Genomic DNA, 26,786 nt, shown 5'->3' with positions numbered 1-26,786 from the left:
TAAGTTTCGGTGCTCATCCAAAACTACGCCCAGGCTGTGCACTGTTTTGCGGTATGGCCCTCGGTTGCCGTCATGCAGTTGTTCGCAGACTCGTGAACTAATTAATTTATGAATGGATACTAAACTTAATTTGGACTTTTTCCATTTAGTTTTAAGTCCCGGGTTTTGCATACATCCGAACACTGAAGTCAGATCAACATTTATTTGGGCTATAACAGTATTGATATCTTCAATTCTGGGACTGAGTAAAAGCTAGAAGTCGGTGGTATAAAAACTGTACTTACTCGACACAACCGACTATAGAGGGATCAAGGCTGACCGTTGTGGCCCTCTTCAATGAATACGTGACCAGAACGACCAGAACACGTTGGCATCTGCTCCTAAAGTAGTTTTCAAACCACTATCTGATTACCCACTTGCATTTTTCTGAGCAGTATTTCTAAACTGAGAGTATTAAATACATTGATGAAGTGGAGAAGCATCAATATTGGGACCTTGCAGTTGTCAGTTCAAGACATAAGTTACCTCAATTAATGCAGTGTTTGTACTATGCTTGAAAGCCGTCAATCAATGCGCCTGTCATATAATTTTGATGGCATTTGTCTTATTAAATTGGGCAGAATATTTTTTCTCTTCCTGCGTTATCTAGCATTTTCCACGCTCATGTTTTCCGTTGCAGAAAGGTACACCATGCTGGGAAGCTGAATTTTTGCGTTTTAATTACAACTAACAGTCAGTACAAAATGTGCCTTTTGCCGCCTGTCCCAAACATGGATGCTTGATCACTTTTAATGAACGCGGAGGTTATAAAAAATGCACTCAGCTAGGCACATTCAAGTGCAGGCTCTTCGTCAAGCTTTGCAATAGCAGCATGAGGAGGCATCTCAACGCTATTTTCGCACCAAGCGACACTGTGATTCCAGACGCGGTAGCATTTCCAAGGCGTGGGGCTGCGCGGTTGGCCATTTCGTAAACGAGCGTTGTGACACCGTCTTCAAAATTTCAGCGGTTCAACAAAATGAAAAATTTTAAGAATTGTAAGAAAATGAAACACCCACAGTCGTCCTTATGTTATGTACTCTGTAGCTACCACTGTCGGTACTTCAGTGCGCCATCTTCTGGTCTTAGCTGATACTGAAGGGATTACCACGATCCATGTATACACTACATCAGCGGCCAACGTAACTGATTTGCGGAGACTATCTGTAACTGTGATGTCAGCACTCCTAGCTGGTTGGTTGGAGTGCTGATATCACAGTTTCATTCTGTTGAAAGGCTGAAATTTTGAAGACGATGTCCCAACGCTCAACTAAGACCTGAAGACCGAAACCGGTAGCAACATAATACATAATCATAAGGACGGCTCTAGATGTTTCATTTTCTTACAATAGTGAACAGCCGTGATCCCCAAAACCTCCATTCAAAATGACGGACATAAAAAAAAAGAAAAATTTTAGGCCGACAGAATCGGGCGATTCCTGTTCTGTCTTTTGACTGCAGGAAACGCCTGCTCCTTGTGAAAGGAGCAACTTGGGGACTGGTCAATAGACCCCAACCAAGTTCTGTCGTTCTCTGTATGCAGAAGACGGGAAGTTTAAGTTTTAGGCAAGGACGAAAACAGTCTCATGAAGCAGTCGCTCTTCCATGATCAAGAAAATAATGGATGTGAATTTGATCAATTTCGAATTATGTTTCTCCGTCACGATGCAATTTCATCGTCAGGAGCAGTGTGTAATTTCCATTTGCGACAATTTTGGAACCGTTTTTATGTACTCGTAAATTCGCATGGAACAGGATTCGGCATTTGATCGGTTGCGAAGCACTTCACGCAACTTATGCCCAGTTGATTTCCATTGTACTTTTTAATGTGACTCACGACCTGGCTATGATGTTTTAATTAGTAATAGAAAGTACTAAATATAGGAATCTTTGTGTGTAACTGTGCGAGCACACTAGGTGACTAAAAGTGTCCGGACACCTGGCTGAAAATGACTTACAAGTTCATGGCGTCGTCCATCGGTAATTCTGGAATTCAATATGGCGCTGGCCCACCCTTAGCCTTGATGACAGCTTCCACTCTCGCAGGCGTAGTTCAGTCAGGTGCTGGATGGTTTCTTGGGGAATGGCAGCCTATTCATCACGGAGTGTTGCACTGAGGAGAGGTATCGATGTCGGTCAGTGAGGCCTGGCATGAAGTCAGCGTTCCAAAACATCCCAAAGGTGTTCTATAGGTTTCAGGTCAGGACTCTGTCCAGACCAGTCAATTACAGGGATGTTACTGTCGTGTAATCACTCCACCACGGGCCGCGCATTAACAGTATGAATAGGTGCTCGATCGTGCTGAAAGATGCAATCGCCGTCCCAGAATTGCTCTTCAACAGTGGGATGCTGGAAGATGATTAAAGCATCAATGTAGGCCTGTGCTGTGATAGTGCCACGCAAAACAACAAGGGGTTCAAGCCCCGTGCATGAAAAACACGACCACAAACACGACGTTCACCGGGAATTCGCCATACCCACAGCCTGCCATAGGATCGCCACACTGTGTATCGTGATCGTCCAATGTTACGCTCCATACACCAAGCGAGGGGCCGTTTGACATTTACCGGCGTGATGTGGGGCTTACGTGCATGAAAAAAATGAAATGTCGTGTGGCTAGGGCCTCCCGTCGGGTAGACCGTTCGCCTGGTGCAGGTCTTTCGAGTTGACGCCATTTCGGCGACCTGCGCGTCGATACGTGCATGAAATCATAGTCTTCTCACCTCCTGCATGAAATCATAGTCTTCTCACCTCCTGCTTAACAATCATACTACACGCAGTGGATCCTGATGCAGTTTGGAAATCCTGCGAAATGGATAGGTGTCCCTCTATTACAAATTACAATCCTCTTCAACAGTCGGCGGTCTGTGTCAGTCAACAGACGAGATCGGCCTTTACGCCTTTGTGCTGAACGTATCCCTTCACGTTTCCTATTTCACTTTCACATCGGAAACAGTGGATCTACGGATGTTTAAGAGTGTAGAAATCTTGCGTACAGACATATGACACAAGTGGCACCCAGTCACCTGACCACACGTTCGAAGTCTGTGAGTTCCACAGAGCGCTCCATTCTGCTCTCTCACGATGTATAATGATTACTGAGGTCGCTGATATGGAGCACCTAGCAGTAGGTGGCAGCACAATGCGCCAAATATGAAAAACGTATGTTTTTGGGAGTGTCCGGATAATTTTGATCACATAGTGTCGGTTGCTCCTCTTTACACCCGTCGTCCTATCCCTGAAAAATAATCGATAAGTTTGTGTTGTTTCCTCGTATGGAAAAACAGGATTATCATTTTCTAGCGTTTCCACGTTCGAATGCGCTCCATTTTTGAAATAAATTTTAATTCTACAGCTACTTAGTTTGTTAAACTCCTCCCCCAAAGCACGCTCCAACACATGTCCCTACGTCCTGTACTGTTTGGCGTCCTGTACCCAGTGAGAGAAAACTACTTAATTTGTCAGCAGAGTATGATCCGTGATCGGTCGCTCTGGCGTTTCAGAATTAAAGTTCTGTTGCCCAGTTTTTGCTTTAGGATAGAGTGTAGGGCTATTAACCAATTAAAATTTCATGGAACTGTAGGCGAATTGGCGCTCAGGGCATTTAAATAATGTTAATTACAGTGTTAGTACGTAGTCAGAGCTCAGCTACCCAACGTCCTTGTCACAAGGCGACGTGAACGACTTAACAGAAGTGTGAACTTGTTTTATGATGATTAAGGAAACAGGACTGTTACTTGTCAGGTGAGTTACATTTATGTCTACTGTCGGTTATACATGGTAGGGCTCAGGATAAGCTTATAAGATGCTGAATATTCGGCAACCTGATTATGGTTTTCGTTTTCTCTTAGCCATTTTTGTCCATTGAGGATCACGTCGGTAGCGAAACTTTTCTTTCTATACTCGTTTGGTTTTCAAAGCATGCAACATGCGGCGTCAAACTAAATCAGTATCTGCATGTCCGTGTATAGATTAACGCTCAATCTTTGACAACTTAGGAAGTAATTGAACTCCGCTGTGGATGTACCATAGACGATTGTATGTTTTATAACTAGATAACACCGCTAACGCCGATGTTTGTTATGAAACATAAGCAGTTCAGAATCACCCACCTAAGACGTATTGTTATTGCAATACATGATGCTGCCTGAATGATTATTTTCAGGTCATTGCTTTGTTTCGTCAAGATACTGAGTTTTAGATGCTATACATGCAATTTAAACTTCACCGTTAAATTTTGTAATGTTCCGAGCATTAGTCGAGCACACTTTTAATCCAGATTATGTCTACTACCAAACGATGAGTACCAACCTGGAGAGTCCAGGCTCCCAGGAAGGAGGTCGCTCTTGTTGCCAACGACCAGGATGGTGACGTCAGCCATGTCGCGGCTCTCCGACAGCTGCTCCAGAAGTGTGCGGGCGAACTGGAAGGATGCCGCGTCCGCCAGGTCGAACACCTGCCAAGCAGCAAGCAAACACTGCAAAAGCCGCAAACATGAGAACACAAAGAACAGAGGTTTTTTTGACACTTTTCATTCCCTATCCCTTATGACCCACTGTAGGGTCAGGGGCTGTTCTGAAAATACTGGGCGATTAAGTACTGCGACGGAGAATACCCTTTCCACCACTTGCCTCACAGCCAAGAGAAATCTCCCGCAAACCTTGGTCAGAAAAGGGATTGGGATATTTAGCTTAATTGTGGGAAAAAATGTCTCAGACGAAAGAGAGAGAGAGAGAGAGAGAGAGAGAGGGGGGGGGGGGGAGTGAAAGCCTACTGTACTAGTAGGTGTAAATTTTTATTTCTACAGAGAACAAAGTCGACTTGCTCGACCGCTGCAGCGCAACTCAGACCCGCGCATCAGAGGATGACCGCAGAGCATGCAAAGAGGCGACGAACATGCACACACTGCGAAGCAGAGAGAAACGAAAGAGAAGTGGCAAAATGTTAAAGACACAAAACGTAGATTAGAGTAGAGCAGAGTCGAGTTTCCCATCCGATTGCCCCGAGGTCACTGTATTAACGAGTGACTTCAGGAGAGAACCGAGACTGCAGCCGATTACCTACCTCATCCGCTTCCATCAGAGCCCTTGTCTCTGTATCCAGTGACATCAAAGCCTTATAGAACGCCCATCGTCCTCTCTGGCTCCGTTCCAAAACAGCCAGACAGCTAAAATTTACTGCTTGAGCAAAAAAAAAAAAGAACTAATTCAGCCAAGGAGAAAAGAAGATGAAACTTCACGGATTCCTTGGGTATATGATGTTATTACGGTGACATCAAAATCTAATTAAATTTACAAAGAATTGTGGTACGAGCTCATTTAATAGAATTATGTAGCAGCCCGTCTGGCCTGGATGTGTGCAATGATTCGGTGTCCTCTCCTTAGCAAGCTGTCCCGTAACTGTTGTGAACGGTTCTTGACATTCTGGATAATGGCAGAGGGATGAAGGTGACGTCAGAAGTGGTTCCACAAATGAGCTATCGGGGACAGACCACGGTATCTTACCATGGGACTGCTGCTGCGTCACACAGACATTCCGTGATGACACGTGCCATGTGTGGACGAGCACTGTCACATTAAATAATGATACCACGGAACTGTTGCTTGAGGGGTAACATACCAGGATGCAGGATGTCTGTGACCCACCGTTGTGAGGATTGCTCTCAGTCACTACCGCCCTTGAACTGAAGTCATACTCGATTCCTCACCGAGCAATATGGCGCAGTAGTTTGCACACTGGACTCGCATTCGGGAGTACAAACGGTTCAAATCCGCGTCCGGCAATCCTGATTCAGGTTTACTGTGATTTCCCTAAATCGCCTCAGGGAAATGCCGGTATCGTTCCTCTGAAAGGGGACGGCCGACTTCATTCTCCATCCTTCAATAATTTGACAGGACTGATGGTCTCGCTGTTTGGTCCCCTCCCCCAAATCAATCAACCAACTACTTCGATTGCTCCTGACACTGTGAAGCGAAGAGCAACACCGCTTTGCCTCTCCAAAACATTGGAAGAATGGGACCTATACCCACGTTGAAGCCATACTCGCCGACGATGGAAAGCCAGGATAGCGCAGAAACGTGATACGTCACTGAACACCATACGACACCATTCATCAGCATTCCGTATTTCGCAGTCACAGTGCCACTCCAAACGCAGGTGTCGATGTTGTGGTGTTAACGCAACTAATGCATGCTACCGTAACTCCCTCATCTGGATGCTGGTCGCAGACCAATGGTGTGGGATGATACTTGTTCTCGAACGACAGGCGTAGATGTAAAAGGGTTACGATGTACTTGGTGGATGATACGACAACCTCCTTTGTGATGTTCACACGTAGTCAAGCGGAACCTTGACGCCGTGTTTGCCGGTCTTCACTTTCCCATACAGTTCAACATCGGACCATTGGCATATGCAGATGTCCCACAAATCTGGATGCAGCCCAGTAAGACAAGCTGGGTAAACGGAGGCACAAAACCGAGCCCAGTTCTAACTTTCAGATACCGATAATGTGTGTCACACGAGCACGAGCATCTCCGAGTCCTTCACAGTTATCACTCAATGATCACTCAACACCTGACGTCCTCAGCTGGTGGTGTAGTGGGTAGCGTTGCTGCCTCTGGATCAAGGGGTTCCAGGTTCGATTCCCGGCTTGGTCGGCTCAGGAGAAAATGGTTCAAATGGCTCTGAGCACTATGGAACTTAACATCTGAGGTCATCAGTCCCCTAGAACTTAGAACTACTTAAACCTAACTAACCTAAGGACTTCACACACATCCATGCCCGAGGCAGGATTCTAACCTGCGACCGTAGCGGTCACGCGGTTCCAGACAAGCGCTTAGAACCGCACGGCCACACCGGCCGGCCCTGCCAGGAGACTGAGTGTTTGCGTTGTCCTCATCTTTTCATCATCAACCCCGAAAGTGGCGAGACATGACGGTGAAAAGATTGGAATTTTGCACTGGTGCTGATAACCAGGCCGTTGAGCGCCCCACAAACCAAATATCGTCGTCATCATCATCATCATCATCATCATCATCATCATCAACATTTGATACTGCTCACGCCTCATTGTATACAATACCAAGCATGGAGAACACACTGATGCTCTCTGACTGCCTTTCTACTATCCCAGAGAATTCTAACTCTAGTCATTTACATACCCGCCGATGACGTGACGTAAACGAAGTTTTGAGTGTCATCTCACCTTCTCTTCTACGTACTTCACTTTTCTGTCAGGTACTGTGGAGGAAATCGAGATACCAGCAACAGAGGTCACGGTCACTGTACCGCAGTATTTATCAAATCCACAAAAATGACACAGTATAATGCATTCATTTCTGATAGTGTTCCAAAAGTGTGTTCATTGATTACAAACAGCATACTATGACTAGACACAACCTCCGTGGTTACGTAAGTAAAACATACAGGTAAGTACGTTATGGACTTCGCCTATCCCTTCTGCTCTTTAGAGTCAAATCCAGGCAACATCTGGTCATTTCATTTACACTCCTGGAAATTGAAATAAGAACACCGTGAATTCATTGTCCCAGGAAGGGGAAACTTTATTGACACATTCCTGGGGTCAGATACATCACATGATCACACTGACAGAACCACAGGCACATAGACACAGGCAACAGAGCATGCACAATGTCGGCACTAGTACAGTGTATATCCACCTTTCGCAGCAATGCAGGCTGCTATTCTCTCATGGAGACGATCGTAGAGATGCTGGATGTAGTCCTGTGGAACGACTTGGGATGCCATTTCCACCTGGCGCCTCAGTTGGACCAGCGTTCGTGCTGGACGTGCAGACCGCGTGAGACGACGCTTCATCCAGTCCCAAACATGCTCAATGGGGGACAGATCCGGAGATCTTGCTGGCCAGGGTAGTTGACTTACACCTTCTAGAGCACGTTGGGTGGCACGGGATACATGCGGACGTGCATTGTCCTGTTGGAACAGCAAGTTCCCTTGCCGGTCTAGGAATGGTAGAACGATGGGTTCGATGACGGTTTGGATGTACCGTGCACTATTCAGTGTCCCCTCGACGATCACCAATGGTGTACGGCCAGTGTAGGAGATCGCTCCCCACACCATGATGCCGGGTGTTGGCCCCGTGTGCCTCGGTCGTATGCAGTCCTGATTGTGGCGCTCACCTGCACGGCGCCAAACACGCATACGACCATCATTGGCACCAAGACAGAAGCGACTCTCATCGCTGAAGACGACACGTCTCCATTCGTCCCTCCATTCACGCCTGTCGCGACACCACTGGAGGCGGGCTGCACGATGTTGGGGCGTGAGCGGAAGACGGCCTAACGGTGTGCGGGACCGTAGCCCAGCTTCATGGAGACGGTTGCGAATGGTCCTCGCCGATACCCCAGGAGCAACAGTGTCCCTAATTTGCTGGGAAGTGGCGGTGCGGTCCCCTACGGCACTGCGTAGGATCCTACGGTCTTGGCGTGCATCCGTGCGTCGCTGCGGTCCGGTCCCAGGTCGACGGGCACGTGCACCTTCCGCCGACCACTGGCGACAACATCGATGTACTGTGGAGACCTCACGCCCCACGTGTTGAGCAATTCGGCGGTACGTCCACCCGGCCTCCCGCATGCCCACTATATGCCCTCGCTCAAAGTCCGTCAACTGCACATACGGTTCACGTCCACGCTGTCGCGGCATGCTACCAGTGTTAAAGACTGCGATGGAGCTCCGTATGCCACGGCAAACTGGCTGACACTGACGGCGGCGGTGCACAAATGCTGCGCAGCTAGCGCCATTCGACGGCCAACACCGCGGTTCCTGGTGTGTCCGCTGTGCCGTGCATGTGATCATTGCTTGTACAGCCCTCTCGCAGTGTCCGGAGCAAGTATGGTGGGTCTGACACACCGGTGTCAATGTGTTCTTTTTTCCATTTCCAGGAGTGTATTTAGCTTAATGTTTTGCACAACTGCCATGAAATCGTCCATCTAAACCAGAATGAGTGATGCGAGCCGCCTATCGAAACTGTGACCGTTGTCATACTGGGAACCATCATGTGATTATTTCTCTGAAGAGGAGGTAGGAGCTTCGTTATGGCCTTGGTCGAGTTAGGAAACGTACACGTAAAAGCAAGAACTGAAAACACGCTTAATGATTTCTACGTAAAATGGCGAGTATTGGAAATTACACGAGGTCATGGGATTGTTTCCATTATTCCACTCCTCATGTCACTCTATTTGTTAAACCTTTCCTAAATATCATTCCTAGCGTAATTATACCTCTGCTACTGAAGAATGATGGCAATGATCAACCATAGTGTTGTTCAGAACATAAGCTTCAGTAAAATTAAAACGCACGTATTTGTTTGGGTCTCCTGTAAATGGCAGAGAAGGCGGCGATCCAGAGCGCCCTCGATTCATAGTACCCTGTTGTGCACAGAGTAAGGGCCTTGTTTTCCTTCTGCCAGTTTTTTAATGCCGTTTGTCGCGATTTCCTCTTTCTTAAACCCAAAATTATTTCTTCAGTACATTCCAATTTTCCCGTGCAGACTCTGTCCTCTACATCTCCCATTACTGGCGAGGAAGTCATTCTCTCATATATTAACACGCTCCTCATTATCCCGGCCACTCTCCTAGATATTTTTCAAGATATTCCATTCTTAGGCGATTCAATGGAGTTCCTAATTTCTTAACCTTCCGTGCAGAACCGTCTAGTTTCATGATCTATCAGCCTGCTTAATATGTGGTGTTCTTCAGTACAGCTACTTCTCGATTTTTTTCCAGTCTTACAACAGCTCACGATGGGTTTACATACCAAAGACTTTCGAGGAGCATCATACTAAGCATTAAAATGCTGAGTCCATAACTGTAATCACTTCACTCCCCCAGTAACTGAGATCGTGGGCGCACTGTTTTGTGGAACCGTTCCTGTAGACTGATGTCCACTAGTGTTTTTCTTGTATATTCCAAGTAATATGGCAAGGGAATAACCTTCAAAATCTGAAACGCAGGACAATGAGAAAGGGATCTTGCAACAATTTGAAATGCGGAGCGGCAGACGGATGTTACGAAATTCAGAGAAGGGGCATATTTGGTTAAACAAAAGACTAGACATTATTGAGAAAGCGAAATTCTGCTTACAGAAAGTATTGGGATAAACATTAGTTTGGTAACAGCAAATATAATTAATGTAAGTGAAAGGAAACATGTGAGCAATCACTGGAAATACCTATTAACATCTTCCCAGAAAAGATTTTTGGTCTCTATCTGGGAAAGTATATGCTCATGTTTCGAATAGACAAGTAATTCACTAACAACGATAGCGGTTCACTAGACATAAGATATCCGAGTGCTATTTGCAATTTCCTTGTGAACAAAAGGTTTACTATGTAAAGTGAGGAAGATGGCATGGTTTCTTCTTTTACTCCTTACTGTTTCAGAATTTCTTTGGGCAGTTGACTCAAATCTTCAAGAAGAGTCTATCGAAGTTTTTTAATGGTTGTTGGAAGGTCCACAAGACAGTGTCTTACCTAGCTCAGATATTCTGGTTGGGACCGTGTGTAACAATATTAACGTGGTTGCATGATTACCAGTTCGAACTCTGATAGGTGCCATTTAGTGACGATGCACTGCTGTGTGAAAACCAAAATCAGGTGTCACGAATGGTCTCAAAACTAAACTTACCTTTGGAACCTATTCCAAATTTGTCACAGCCTCATACGATTTCGTGGAATCCGCATGACACAGAGTCTGGCTCCTTCGCGTTTCCATGTATGTTACTAAGATACAGTTCTTCTTCTCTGTATGGATTTACGCAGTTCGATCATTTATTTCAATTAAATCCGTATGTAGCTCTTGTCGGAGAACTGTTATTTAAAAGAGATAAATAGCCTAATGAACGTTCGTTGTAACAGGTCTTACACCTCCAATTACATTCCTCCCAGGCTCGATTCATGGTCTGGTTGTTATTAACTTGTGACATACATTAAATACAGAAAATTTCCTGTGATACAGGATCTCCCAAGAGTAACGATTCATTCTCATGAAACATATGTTTAATACAGAAAAAGTATATTTGTGCAGTAAGGGCAGATATGAGGCAGTAGAAATCATTGAAGTTCAACGTGTCCATCCTGAATGTCGACACGTAGACCACCTTTCGACCGTAGCAAGGAATGTATTCCATAGTTGCTCAGGTCTGATGATATTAGCCGCGTCCACAAGCCGATCACGCAAACAACGCTGTGTGCTGGTTTTAATCCTTAGAGAACAGACGTATTCCTACGCAAAGGATGCCAACTCTCTGCCGGTCCACCGTTCAGGAAACAGGTGGTTGCGGTAATGACGAATAACGACAGAAGATCGGGAGAAGCCTCGTCCTGCTGGTATACAGCGGTCTTCAGGATTACATCATACTCAAATTGTGGTTCCAAAAAATGATTAAGAATCTCGAGGTAAATTTTACCTTTTATTGCTTCCTTTGTAAAAACGAATGGTCTATAATTCTTAGTCTTGGTTGTCCCTAGCCTTACGTGCAGTTTCGATGGATTTTTCTGCAACTCCTGCATTTCATGAGAAAGGTTGTCGACCCATATCGGACAGTTGTGACGGTTCGCAGAATCCCATGTGTAATGTGTGGCATCGTGTGAGCAAAGGAGGTTGTGTAACGGGTTCTAGTTACACACTGCCACGAAAAAGTCAGCACATATTTCCACACTGGGGGTACGATGTTCCTCCTCCAGGTGATGTATTACCTGGATGCAATACACCGTCTTCCTTACCACAGAACGAAGATTGCGTTAGACAGTGGATATTGAAATGTTCACTTTACGGCTCAGCCTCCTCGATCACTGGACTACGCCGTTAGACGTTGATAGTTGTCCGGGATGTGGTGTCACCGCCAGACACCACACTTCTTGCTAGGTGGTAGCCTTTAAATCGGCCGCGGTCCGTTAGTATACGTCGGACCCGCGTGTCGCCACTATCAGTGATTGCAGACCGAGCGCCGCCACACGGCAGGTCTAGAGAGACTTCCTAGCACTCACCCCAGTTGTACAGCCGACTTTGCTAGCGATGGTTCACTGACAAAATACGCTCTCATTTGCCGAGACGATAGTTAGCATAGCCTTCAGCTACGTCATTTGCTACGACCTAGCAAGGCGCCATGTTCAGTTACTATTGATATTATGAGTAATGTACAGTCAAGAGCGACGTTCACCATTTATGGATTAAAGTTAAGTATTCCACCAGCTACGTCCGTTTTTCTAAATTCTAATTTCCTTGTCCTGTTCCAGACCTCACGCCAGCCCGCGTGAGCTAAAACGCGTGCCTTTCGGCTTCATCTAATAACACGGTATTGGCTCTCCTGCCAACCCACAACACGGGATGTTCCTTATTAAAGCCACTTCTTCTTCGTGTGAATTTGTTGACATCAAGTCTGATACTGTTGGTGGCTCATGTTCATATACTCCACTGTACAGCTCACATAAATTTTCGAAAGTTTTGCCACGAAGCTTCCAGAAAACAATGGCTATTTTTCTAAAGCCAACGTCTAAAAAGCCTGTGAAATAATTATAGGTAACTTTAATGATACCACGAATATACAAAACATAAATAGACCACACTGTGTCATTTTAAATAGTGAAGAGCATCGTATCATTAGTTTTCAGAGTACTCATGGCCTCCTAAGGGTGTGTACCTCCATATATCGTGACTCTGCAGAACAGCGTTCATCACCTGACGTACGATAAGCTAAGTTGGTGCTTTACTCCCCGGCTAGGACGTGGTTGTTGGTGCAATGGTTGTCCAGCGTTGATCTGCGAGTGATTTGTTTTACTGTGGCCTATGTACCTATTGCTAAAATCCGCATTATTCGACACCAACCATAGTCAAAAACACGTTGTTTCTCCCACTGGAGACAATAGTTCTCCGACATCGAAGTACTGACGGTGGAACCTTAACATAGTGACACGCGAATGCCCTCACGACTGAAGGGATGGGAAGTAACGCACGTGGGGTATCCAAGACCTGATCATAACAATTAACTGCATCCCACTTATTGCATCTTATGCACTCCGCCATACCGGCGGTGGGCAGCACAGACCTGGCAACATCAAAGCCACGGGACGCAGGTGGCTATTCCATTAGTCGTAGGGCAGGAACTTGCATCCCACAACATGAAAGCAGTCCCTAATTCAGTTGCGCTCACAGTGTATATACAAACGCGAGGCTGCTGTTGGCACTAGTGTAATTAGGGAGGAATGGTTATACGCAGCGTCAACAGGTTTCCCAATGTAGCTCTATCAAACCCCAGTTCGTATTTTACACTGCGGTAGAGAAAATGTTCAGAACTTTCTCATTCAACGCATTCTCTTTTCCACAAATCACTCTCAAAAACACGCTAAAATAAAAACATCTCATTTAACTCGCTTACTGACTAGAGTTGCAGAAGTGCAGTAGTCAGCGTAAACTGTCACAATTATCGTTGACCAAGGTAGTTTTTCTAGTAGGTTTAAGCAATTAAGATCGTATCCCTGTTATATGTAAGTTAGGTGTGTTGTATACATTATGTGATCAAAAGTATTCCGACACCTGGCTAAAAATAGCTTTCGTGGCGCCCTCCATCGGTAATGCTGGAATATGGTTTTGACCCAACCTTAGCCTTGATTACAACTTCCACTCTCGCAGACATACGTTCATTCAGGTGCTGGACGTTTTCTTGGTGAACGGCAGTCCATTCTTCAAGGAGTGCTGCACTGAGGAAAGGTATCGATCTCGGTCTGTGAGGCCTGGCAAGAAGTCGGCGTTCCAAAACATCCCAAAGGTGTTTACAGGATTCAAGTCAGTACCCTGAGCAGGCCAGTCCATTACAGGGATGTTATTGTCGTGTAACCACTCCGCCACTGGCCGTGCACTATGAACAAGTGCTCGATGATGTTGAGTAATGCAACCGCCATCCCCGAGTTGCTTTTCAACCGTGGAAAGCAAAAAGGTGCTTAAAGTATCAATGTAGGCCCGTGCAGGAGGCAACATGTTGCTGTACAGGTGCGAGCAGTCAATAGCGGCTCGCTTTCACGCATTCCTTTTTATATATTTTGTGACTAAAGCCCTCCTGGCGTGTTAATTATTTTATATGTGGCATGTAAGTACTGCCTCTGTCTTATTGGTAGTCAGTACTTACACTTTATATAAGAAATATCTTTTTCTGTAAATTTGTAACTGTTATAGGCCATTTTAATTATTTTAATTCTGATGAAGGCATTCTTAGAAGTGTTGGAACCTGGTCAATAAGACTAAAAATAACTGTTTCAGTTTTTATTTAGAAACGGTCACTGAACCAAGCAGCCATGTTTAAAACTTTAAGGAATTGAACCTTCTTTGGTGCCATCCCGTTTCAAAGTCTGTTACGAAATCTCTGCAGTGATAAGATCATTTTGTAATACTTGGCAATGATCTGAATGATTTAGGATCGTTCAAGTAGAAACTAGTCGGAGGCTGTAAAATGAAAACCGCAGAAATGATTGTGAAGCCATTGCCTAAGGAAGCTGAGGTGTGGTCCATATAAAAGCGGTGAGGCCCCATCCTGGCCACTGGAGGGACGTGGGATAATAGCCACGTGACAAAAGAGCGAGCACGTGCCCGCATTGACCGTCCAAAGCACTCATTAGTCCGAAGATAAGAGAAATAGAGGCTTCAAAAGAAGTTCAGGACGGTGCATTGGCGGAAGGAATGTGGGGAACGGATATTCAACGAAGAATGACGTAAGTGTACCGAGTGCAATGTGTGTCTGTAGCACTTCCGACACGAAGTCCGACTTCTGTAGCAACTGTTACCATCATAACGCACCGGTATTCAATAAAGATGGCATCTGCCTGTTGGACAGGTACCAGTAATCCATCATTCCTCCAGTCGATTGTCCCACGCCTGGTCACTTGCAACTGTCATGCAGTGCTCTTCGTACACTGGTGTCATTCCTCCACTCCTCCCGCTGTCAGGAAACACACGACACCCCTTTTTTTCTTATTCTGAAGCCTCCATTTCTCTATTCACAGCACAAAAGAATCGAGGTCTTTGTAGCTAGGCTCAATACCGTTTATTCCAAATCCGCCAGTAACAAACGCAAAATAATTTTATTTAAAATAGCGGATAAAGCGTCACTAGAAGCCTTCCTAAGGCTTCCTTCCGAACTGACTATGCAAATGTAGACGAGATGTGGCTCAAATTCAAAGATATAGTAGAAACAGCAATTGAGAGATTCATACCTCATAAATTGGTAAGAGATGGAACTGATCCCCCGTGGTACACAAAACAGGTCCGAACGCTGTTGCAGAGGCAACGGAAAAAGCATGCGAAGTTCAGAAGAATGCGAAATCCCGAAGATTGGCTAAAATTTACAGACGCGCGAAATTTGGCACGAACTTCAATGCAAGATGCCTTTAATAGGTTTCACAACGATACATTGTTTCGAAATTTGGTAGAAAATCCGAAGAAATTCTGGTCATATGTAAAGTACACAAGCGGCAAGACGCAGTCAATACCTTCGCTGCGCAGTGCCGATGGTACTGTTACCGACGACTGTGCCGCTAAAGCGGAGTTATTGAACGCAGTTTTCCGAAATTCCTTCACCAGGGAAGACGAATGGAATATTCCAGAATTTTAAACACGAACAGCAGCTAGCATTAGTTTCTTGGAAGTAGATACCTTAGGAGTTGCGAAGCAACTCAAATCGCTTGATACAGGCAAGTCCTCAGGTCCAGATTGTATACCGATTAGTTTCCTTTCAGATTACGCTGATACAATAGCTCCCTACTTAGCAATAATATACAACCGCTCGCTCACCGATAGATCTGTACCTACAGATTGGAAAATTGCGCAGGTCGCACCAGTGTTTAAGAAGGGTAGTAGAAGTAATCTATCGAACTACAGACCTATATCATTGACGTCGGTTTGCAGTAGGGTTTTGGAGCATATACTGTATTCAAACATTATGAATCACCTCGAAGGGAACGATCTATTGATACGTAATCTGCATGATTTCAGAAAACATCGTTCTTGTGCAACGCAGCTACATCTTTATTCGTACGGAGTAATGGCGGCTATCGACAGGGGATCTCAAGTTGATTCCGTATTTCTAGATTTCCGGAAAGCTTTTGACACCGTTCCTCACAAGCGACTTCCAATCAAGCTGCGGGCCTATGGGGTATCGTCTCAGTTGTGCGACTGGATTCGTGATTTCCTGTCAGGAAGATCGCAGTTCGTAGTAATAGACGGCAATTCATCGAGTAAAACTGAAGTGATATCAGGTGTTCCCCAGCGAAGCGTCCTGGGACCTCTGATGTCCCTGATCTATATAAATGACCTGGGTGACAATCTGAGCAGTTCTCTTCGGTTGTTCGCAGATGATGCTGTAATTTACCGTCTAGTAAGGTCATCCGAAGACCAGTATCACTTGCAAAGCTATTTAGAAAAGATTGCTGTATGGTGTGGGAGGTGGCAGTTGACGCTAAATAAAAAAAAGTGTGAGGTGATCCACATGAGTTCCAAAAGAAATCCGTTGGAATTCGATTACTCGATAAATAGTGCAATTCTCAAGGGTGTCAATTCAATTGAGTACCTGGGTGTTAAAATTACGAACAACTTCAGTTGGAAAGACCACATAGATAATATTGTGGGGAATGGGAGCCAAAGGTTGCGTTTCATTGGTAGGAGACTTAGAAGATGCAACAAGTCCACTAAAGAGCCAGCTGACACTACACTCGTTCATCCTCTGTTAGAATATTGCTGCGCGGTGTTGGACCCTTACCAGATGGGATTGACGGAGGACATCGAAAGGGTGGAAAATAGGGCAGCTCGTTTTGTATTATCACGTAATAGGGGGAAGAGTGTGGCAGATTTGATACGCGAGTTGGGATGGAAGTCATTAAAGCAAAGACGTTTTTCTTCGCGGCGAGATCTATTTACGAAATTTCAGTCAACAACTTTCTCTTCCGAATGCGAAAATATTTTGTTGAGCCCAACCTACATAGGTACGAATGATCATCAAAATAAAACAATTGAAATTAGAGCTGGAACAGAAAGGTTTAGGTGTTCCTTTTTCCCGCGTGCTGTTCGGGAGTGGAATGGTAGAGAGATAGTATGATTGTGGTTCCATGAACCGTCTGCCAAGCACTTAAATGTAAATTGCAGAGTAATCATGTAGATGTAGAAGTGGACGGTCGACACGTTCAAGTGCTATACGTCATGTGGGTGTGGGTCTTTTTCCCTCTAGCGGAGAATGAGGGGCTTCAGCTCTCTTACAAGGACACAATGTTACGATCCCTCCAGGGGTTTCCTTTTTACAGCTCCCGGCTTGTTTCTTTATGAATGATATTAAACTTTATTGACTGATGACGCGGGTGCCATTTTCTTCTCCGTGCTTTTATTTTATTCGTTAATTGTGACAATGTTTTAAAATTGATGCAGACCTCACTAAACACGCAGCACATGCAGCAACGCTAGTCAATACCCATTTCTTTGCTCACATATCAGTAGTTTTGCTATGGTGAGTGATGCTGAATAAGCAAGCTACAAATTTTTTATGATATGTCTGCGTATGTAGTGGTGTGGAGACGTATGTATGCATATTATGCAGGGTCGGGAGTTACAAAATGAACGTGTTTCTGTTATTTTGCTGTACGTAGAATCTGAAAGCATGCACTATATTTTCTAATTATATTTTACAAAAATGCCTCTGTTTATTAAATTCGTGCAGTAGTAGACTTTTAAGGGTTCTGTGGCATACCTAGTACTATATGTGATACTTTTCCACCAGAGGAGCTTGGCCGCCCACTGCAGACCTCGTAGCGTCTACTGCATCGGCATCCCACTTCACGTCATACCAACATGGGATGCCTGTATCACAAGGCGTATATACCAGGAAAACCTACGTCGTCTGTGTTGTCAGCACAAATATTTACCGACGAACACAACACAACACATCAGGTCTCCACAAACGGCCGCCAGGGACCGCTACCCGTTAGCGGAGCCCGCAGAACAGCTGCACCAGCGGTTGCAGCTAGCCCAGGAACTACTTTGCTACGCCAGGCACGTGATCGAACCGCCGGCAAAGGGATGTTCGACGCACCTTTTCGAAGTCTACATAGCTGCCACCGCGGCAGCCAAAGCCAGACGCCTCTTCTAGCTGGCCTATCCCATTGCAGATGGACTTGGTATAATAGACGAACTACTTGACATTGTAGATTTGCTTGTTTGTGCACTGTACCCGTGAAAATGGTTCAAATGGCTCTGAGCACTATGGGACTTAACTTCTGAGGTCATCAGTCCCCTACAACTTAGAACTACTTAAACCTAACTAACCTAAGGACATCACACACATCCACGCCCGAGGCAGGATTCGAACCTGCGACCTTAGCGGTCACGCGGTTCCAGACTGTAGCGCCTAGAAGCGCTCGGCCCCTCTGGCCGGCTCTCCCTGTGAAAAAATTGGGTCTTTTCTATTATTATTTGTTATTTTACTAGGTCTACAACTTTGTTTCCGCCGTTTCTTCTCGAAGTTCGGGGCTCTATTGTTAAAAACGTACCAAAAATTATGATTCATAGTGTTGTCTACCTTCTGCCATTTTTCGCATAGCATACGAATCCCGTGGCGGAAGAACTGGGCGTCTTTTGTGGGGATATATGAATCAATTCAATTTGGCACTTGTTCATATGATCGGAAGTGCTGGTCAGCCATACTGTTTGCCACTGATCGAAAAGGGTGGTAGTCAGAGAGAGCAACATATGGAGGATACGGCGGGAGGGATATGACTTCTCATTTCAACGTTTCCATGTATATTTTGACGGGTTTTGTGACATGAGGTCGAGCACTGATCTGCTGCAAAACTACCTTTCCGTGTCTATAGCTGTACTGTGGCCGTTTGTGTTGCATTGCTGGGCTCGAACGCGACAACTGCTTTCAATAATGAAGTCCTGTAACTGTCTTCTTCTGTTTCAGTAGCTCCGAACACGTTCTGTCTCCCACAGGCACGCCGATCTTCGACATCAAAATCACCGTCCTTAAAGTGTTGAAAACACTCTCTGCACGTTCTTCCACTAATAGTTCCCCACCATTGATCTTAGCCAGCATTTTAAGAGCCAAAGCCGCAGATTTCTTCGTGTTAAAGCAGAAAATTAAAACTTCCCGCAAATGGCGAGAAATGGGTACGTAAATTGACGTACTTAATCAAGAATATTCTTATGATGCAATCACAAATCGACTAATATTTTATAGCACTATGTTTACAGATGCCTAAGCATATTGTATTACACCTATGAGCAACCACCTGAATCCCACTTGCCGCTACTGCCGTCTATTGCAAAACGGCGGAAGCAAAGTTGTAAACCTAATATACTGGCGACAGTTCGCAGTTGGGATCGAGTCTGTTGTTCTTTTCGAGATTGTATTATTGTGTCGTTCGTTGTGTCCAATAAACTGTATTCGAACTTTTGTTTTCCGCGTTTCTATTGTGCTAGCGCAGATACCTCGGGAGCGACGTATACGAGCGGTTTCTACATTCCATTTTAATGCATCATAGTGGTTACATTTCTGATGCACCCCCTATGACGACTCCTTTAAGACTGATAAGTAGATCGTAATTAATAAATAGATAATAATCAAATGCAACCACACCAAAAATCTGTCACGTTCCACATATAAAAGCACGACTCTCTGTTTGTAGTACAGCCATTAAATGACGCCGTTGTCGTGAAACTTAAAGAGCCGTGGAAGCTGTACAGCACGCGAGACGCTCAGCATCTAAAATGCGAAGGGCTGATGACGGTTCTAATGCCTCTGCAGCTCTTGAGGCCGCCTGATGTTCTGCATCCAAACTCCGGCACACTTGAGACTGCTCTGAGGTCTTTTATATTCGAGTAACATCTTGAGCTCTCTAAGAACTATGCGTTACGTCAGACTTACGTTTTCGAGGCTTATAGTAACAGTTTTAGATATGGTACTCAGGCCTACCGCACGATTTTATTATTGTATCTTCATAAAAACTCTCCAGCTGTGCCAGGTGTCGTACGAGATCAGTATCATATCACGCGCATAGTAACATTGGATTTGCACCGTCACGGAATAATTTGTAAACAGTAAGATTCGGTGACCACCGCGCCAGCGTATCCTGTTATCGGTTGTTACGTTTGACTGAGCCTCTGATTTGGCAGTAGTGAATGGGCTGTCGGCCAGGCGGCTGTCTTTAGCTCGTGGCCGCGAGCGCCATGTAATCTGCAAAGATGTATATTTTGGTTGTTAACGTACCTATGAATAACAAGATTATTTCAACTCTCGTGTTTCATTCCAATGTGAATGGATCGGAACCGTTATACAGTCCTCTTCAATTCATGGCCCTCCTGTACATTGAGGTTTTCGTCTGCGGACGACAACATTTTGGTTCACCGGGCTGGATTGTGATGGATTCGACGAAGTTACGTGCAGCGACAGCCATCCATCAGCGGAACGGCAGCGACGAGTGTCGAAGGAGCAACACGGAGACGCAGCTTGCAGCGTGGAGACGACGCATCTGAAAGCTAAGTACCTGACCTGGCAGAGCTGCTTCCTGTAATTCCCACTCACTGTAACTGCTGATTCTGCTGTTGCCTGCCACCGCTAGCTTTCCATGATGCACGAAGTATTAAGAAAGAAACTTGCAACCACGCTCGGTGGCAAAAGCAAGCCTCACACGGCTGTTAAAGTTTGCAAACGAACTCGATGTAACAGGCAAATCGGACACTTTGGACATTACTGTCAGGCTAGAACAGTTGCCAAAGGTCGTGGAGAAGTATGAGGACGCGCTGTCACACCTCGAATTGTTCGAAGATGTGGAGTGTCATGCCAGGACTGAGCAATTTTTGAAAATATGGTTTTCGAGATTTCGCAAAAAGTGAGAGCGATTCAGATGAATCACACAAACGCAGTTCACGAAGTTTCCACAGATTCTGAGTCTGCATTGAGTGTATCAAAACGTAGAATCATGCTGCCCCCCATAAAACTGAAATCATTTAACGGTGATGTAACGCAATTCCGGAATTTTTACGACACATTTGTGACTCTTGTCCTAAACAATGAGGAACTAGAGGACATTGCTACGTACCATCAATTGCTTAGTTCATTAACAGGTGAAGCACACAATGTAATTGTCCATCTCCCTGTGACTAATACCAACTTTAAAGTAGCCTTTGATTTGGACTGTAATATATACAATAATCCTCGACTGACTGCATCAGAACACTTAAAGAAACTGCTAACGCTACCGGCAATGACAAAGCCATGTTCAAGTGAACTTCGTTCAGTACTAAACGAAGCTTTAAGCTATGTGCATGTGCTGATGGCATCCCAGATAGATGTATCTTTGCAAGACAAATACATCACAGCTTCTTATAGGAAGTGTTGAATGTTCTATCCGAGTCTGAAGCCAGTCTGAGTTCGAGTAGCTTTCCAACATTTAAAGAAACTTGTGCCTTTTTCGATAATTAACATAAATGTTTAGAAGTAGCCAAGGCTACCCGCCTCACACGCTGCACAAGTGCAGCAACTTCAAAAAAGCCACGTGCAGTGAACGCAGGGCTGTTGTGGTGCGCAACAACTTGTGCTACAACTGTCTGAAGAATGATCACAAGGCTTCTCAGTGCAGCTCCATTACCTGTCATTCATGTGGTAAACTACACCACACGTTATTACATTCAGAGTCACAACGGACACAAGATGCACCAAGGAAGGAGTGTACAGGTGATATACAAGACGAACACAATGGCAAACTTCAGTCAACTACATCGAGCTATTGTTCACTGAAGATCAGTCCAGGCAAACGAGTACTCCTTGCGACAGCGAGAATAAGGTTGCAAGATATCGATGGAAAACGGCAGACTTGTCATGCTCTGTTAGATTCTGTCTCGCAGTCATACTTCATATCGGAAACGTGCACAACGCCTCAAAGGTGGCACAGTAGAGTATCTATTCGAGTAATAGGTGCAACCCGCTCAGAAACAAAACACCGTGTCTCCCTACTAGTGGGCTTCTGTGAAAGCAACTTTTTCATCTGTCGAATGCTTAGTTTTGGCAAAGATAACTGACACCTTGCCTGGACAAATAATTGATCCAGTACGTGGCACTTGCAAATGTACAAGTAGCTGATCAAGAGTTTTGGTCACCTGGAAAGATCGAAATGTTGCTAGGAGCAGAATTTGGTGCATACATTCACAAATCAAGGACTATCTTCGTACGAACCGTTCATTCTGTGCTTCAAGAGAAAGAACTAGGTTGCGTCGTATCTGGTCAGCATCAAAAGGTAGAGCACAACATTTCGTCACAGCGGCCGGTCATGTCGTGCTTTGTAAAACGAGCACTAATGTTCGAACACCCTTGAAGAAATTCTAGGAGACGGAAAAATTAAATCGTGATGTAATGACGAAAGAAGAGGAACAATGTGAAGCACACCTAGTGCAACACGCAACTAAAGATTCCATGGCCAGATTCGCTGTCCATCTTCCGTTTCGCGAAGAGCCAAGCAAATTAGCCGAGTCTTTCAATACTGAAGCAAGACGCTTCTCTCAGTTCGAAGAACAGAAACTGGAGAGACACTCGAAGTTAATGAAAGCTGTACAAAAATTTTGTAAGGGAATATGAAGACTTAGGACATATGGAAGAAGTAGCTACACCAGCTGCCATTTCATGCTACATGCCACACCATTCAGTTCTTAAGGACTACCAAAGCACGTGTAGTTTTGGATTGTTCGGCGAAAACAAGCTCTAATTTGTCGCTAAACAATTTGTTGAGGGTCGGACCAACAATTAAACAATATCTGTGCTCCATAATATTACGCTTCCGCCTGCATCGCATTGCCTTGGTTCAAATAGCTCTGAGCACTATGGGACTTAACATCTGAGGTCATCCGTCCCCTGGAACTTAGAACTACTTAAACCTAACTAACCTAAGGACATCACACACATCCATGCCCGAGGCAGGATTCGAACCTGCGACCGTAGCGGTCGCGCGGCTCCAGACTGTAGCGTCTAGAATCGCTCGGCCACCCCGGCCGGCCATCGCATTACCTTCACAGCTGACATACAGAAGATGAATCGACAAGTTCTGGTAGCGGATGAAGATTGCGGCTACCAACGAATATTGCGGAAAAGTGACAGATATGCACCACTGCAAGAATATCAATTAGACACAGTCACATACGGAATGACCTCTGCACCTTTTCTTCCGGTACGATGTCTGTTACAATTAGCTCATGATGAGGGTAGATGTAACAATACAGCAAACATTCTTGCTAATAACTCGTATGTCGACGATTGTGTCTCAGGTTGCGATACAATAGAGGCTGTAATCAAAATCCAGCAAGATCTCACGAAGCTTTAGAAGAAAGGCCGTTTCTCATTACGAAAGTGGCCCAGTAACAGTGTGGAATTCCTCGAAAATATCCCCTCAGAGTTAAGAGAAAGTACCCTTACGGCTTGATAACTAAGATATAAAAACTTTACGTTTACTCTGGCACCCAGCTGCAGGTCAGTTGCCGGCCGCGGTGGTCTCGCGGTTCTAGGCGCGCAGTCCGGAACCGCGCGACTGCTACGGCCGCAGGTTCGAATCCTGCCTCGGGCATGGATGTGTGTGATGTCCTTAGGTTAGTTAGGTTTAAGTAGTTCTAAGTTCTAGGGGACTGATGACCACAGCTGTTAAGTCCCATAGTGCTCAGAGCCATTTGAACCATTTTGCAGGTCAGTTCCAAATTAGGAACAATGTCAGGCCAGCGCGTAAGGTCAACAGTTTCACAAAACGCACTATACTGGCTGTCACGTTATCAATTTTTGATCCTCTGGGATTAATCAGTCCCATTGTTATAATATTCAAAATCTTTTTGCAACGTATGTGGTAGCTTCAGTTAACATTGGACGAGCCCTCGCCTCAAGAGTTGAATTGCATGTGTCAGAAACTGCACAGAGAGGATGATAGATAATATTCGTTTTGATCGTAGAGTCGTTACAGAAGGAAAACTTGTCAGCATCCAACTGCAAGGATTCTGCTTGTTGTGGCGTAGCAAGACAGCCACGCCACGGAAGTAGCCGGAAGGTACGCGTTTAGCTCACGCAGGCAAGAGAGAGGTCTGTAACAGGATACGTAATGAATGCTACAAAGAAAAGTACGTAGCTTCTGGAATACTTAACTTTAATCCATCCTTGGTACATCGCTATTGACGATACAAGTGAGACTCTATAGTTTCAGACAATATACTGCTAATGGCGCCTTGCTAAGTCGTAGCCATTGACTTAGCTGAAGGCTAGTCTAACTATCTGCTCTGCAAATGAGCGAGGCTTCGTCAGTGTGCATCGCTAGCTACGTCGTCCGTACAACTGGGGCGAGTGCTAGTACGTCTCTCTAGACCTGCCGTGTGGTGGCGCTCGGTCTGCTATCACTGAAAGTGGCGACACGCGGGTCCGACATGTACTAATGGATCGCGGCCGATTTAAAGCTACCACCTAGCAAGTGTGGTGTCTGGCGGTGACACCACACTGCTATGCTCCAGAGAAGGCATACGGCTGTTGAATATACGTACGATCAACTAATCATGATCATGGAATCACATATGTCAGATTATTAAGCTACAAAACACGAGTATCTGCATTGAAAAAGTTATCCTTTCATCGCCTGGAAATCTGTAGTACTCTCTTGCTGTCGGGACTAGTACAGCATGTTGCTCGCTCTTTGGGCATAGTCATAGAACGAATTTACTTTTTGACTGACTCATCCATCGTATTGGCATGGCTCGCGTCTCCACCGACGCGGTGGAAGACATTTGTGGGGAACGTGTCGCTGAGATACAGGAAAATACAACAGCTGCGGTGTGGAACCATGTATCTACAATGGAAAACCCAGATGATTTGACTTCGCGAGGAGTGTCTCCGGCAGACCTGCAAGAAAACAGCCTGTGGTGAGATGGACCAGCTTGCCTTAAGGAAGACATCACTTCAAGGCTTGTGATAGACACCTCCAGTGATTCTGCATCCCAGGAGCTGCCAGAAGAAAGGGGTATAGTCCTCTGTCACATCAGCAGAGTAATTCAAGAGGGTATGATCTCTCGATTCTCAAAGTTGTCCCGAATACTGCGGATAATGGCATACTGTATTAGATTTAGTAATAACTGCATGACTGCAATGGAAATGAGAGTTCTCTCTCAATGAACTGCAAGACGCTTTGCTACAGTGTGTCAGGATAGCACAAGAAGATATATACAAAACGGAAATCTACTAGTTGAAGACCGTAAAGCTAGTGGATAAAAATAGCAAGCTCAAATCACAGCATTGTATCCTTGATGCTACAGGTTGGATGGAGGTAGGCTACAAAATACTGATCGGTCATATGAGGAGAAGCATCAACTCGTACCGCCACCTAACCCTCACCTCACACGACTAATAGTGGAAAGTGATCATCATCGTATTACCCACGCTGGGTATCGACTGTTGCTTACGTCTCTCAAAAAGCAATACTGGATACCTAGCGGACGAAATACAATCCGGGTTTTCTCCATCAGCGCTTGACTTGTCAGCGATTGAAGACGAATCCTGCAGAACAGTTCGTGGGAGACCTGCCACAGCCACGTATAGACGCTGTGAGCTCTTTCTTCAGCTGTGGGACTGATTACACTGGACGGTTCTGTGTGAAAACAGGCTCACGGAGAACCAAATTAAAAGAGAATTGTTGCGTTGTCCTGTTTGTGTGCTTGGCTACACGAGCAGTGCATTTGGAGGCAGCTGGCAAGATGATGACTGAAGCACTACTGACGGCCCTCAGAAAATTTGTTTCACGTCGGTGTGGGTGCCAAAAACTGTACAGCGACAATGGGAAGAACTTCGTTGGAGCTAGTGGGGAACTTCGAGAGTTACGAGCTGCCTTGAGCAGTCATTATCAGAAGACACAGATAAAAAGCTTTATGCGCGAAAAAGGCATCGACTGGCACTTCATTCCTCCTGTACCACCACACTTTGGCGGAATATGGGAAGATGAAGTGAAGTCCTTCAAGTACCACTTGCGGCGAACGATGGGAACCATATGTCCAACTTTCGAAGGGTTGACAAGAATGACTTGCCAGATCGAGGCTTGTTGCAACTCTCGTCCTCTCACATCACTGTCTTGCGATCGTACTGGTCCCCAAGCCCTCACCACAGGCCATTTCCTGATAGGATCGCAGTCACAAGCATCCCTCAGCCAGGTCTAGGCACAGCCAACCTGAGCTTGCTTCACAAGGTGAGAACTACTGCAGTAAGGCTTCCAAACTTTTGGCGGTGCTGGTCATCTGACTACCTGCATCACCTGCAGCAGCGGGCCAAGTGGACGGTCCCTAGTCAGAATGTGCAACCTGGTACACTGGTCATATAAAGAGAAAATGACCTGCCACCCTTATGTTGGAAGCTGGCCGCCATTGAAGTAGTACACCCTGGTACTATTCGCACACCGCAAGGGTTTTTCAAGAGATCGATCTAAAAGCTATATATGTCCTTTACCGAGTGACGTGATACGAAAGTGAACAGTGTAATCGTGTTTTTTATTTGGATGTCTTTCTCAGATTGTCTTGCATGTACCTTGCATCAGACTCAGAGTGTTTCGTAATTTTAGTGTTTAAATGTATATTTGTTTATGTGATTGTAATTTCCTGAAACCAATTAAAACTCTATGGAGAGAATACCTGATTGGAGGATGCAATGTTGTGTTTATTTACTTGTGTTATTTTTGG

The 26,786-nt window shown here is 45.2% G+C and overlaps 1 protein-coding gene across 1 annotated transcript in view; it reads right to left on the bottom strand.

Moving 5' to 3' along the window:
• The window catches only part of LOC126419585 (ras-like protein family member 10B), a 99,035-nt gene that overhangs the window by 32,290 nt on the left and 39,959 nt on the right, over nt 1-26,786 (bottom strand). Inside the window, exon 5 of the mRNA XM_050086772.1 lies at nt 4,351-4,495. Coding sequence (XP_049942729.1) covers nt 4,351-4,495 — 145 coding nt within the window. The remainder of the gene's footprint in view (nt 1-4,350; nt 4,496-26,786) is intronic.

The sequence above is a fragment of the Schistocerca serialis genome, chromosome 9, assembly GCF_023864345.2.
Source record: "Schistocerca serialis cubense isolate TAMUIC-IGC-003099 chromosome 9, iqSchSeri2.2, whole genome shotgun sequence".
Classification (NCBI taxonomy): Eukaryota; Metazoa; Arthropoda; class Insecta; order Orthoptera; family Acrididae; genus Schistocerca; species Schistocerca serialis.
The sequence above is the reverse complement of the archived record's forward strand: the minus strand, read 5'-3'. Positions and strand labels throughout refer to the sequence as shown.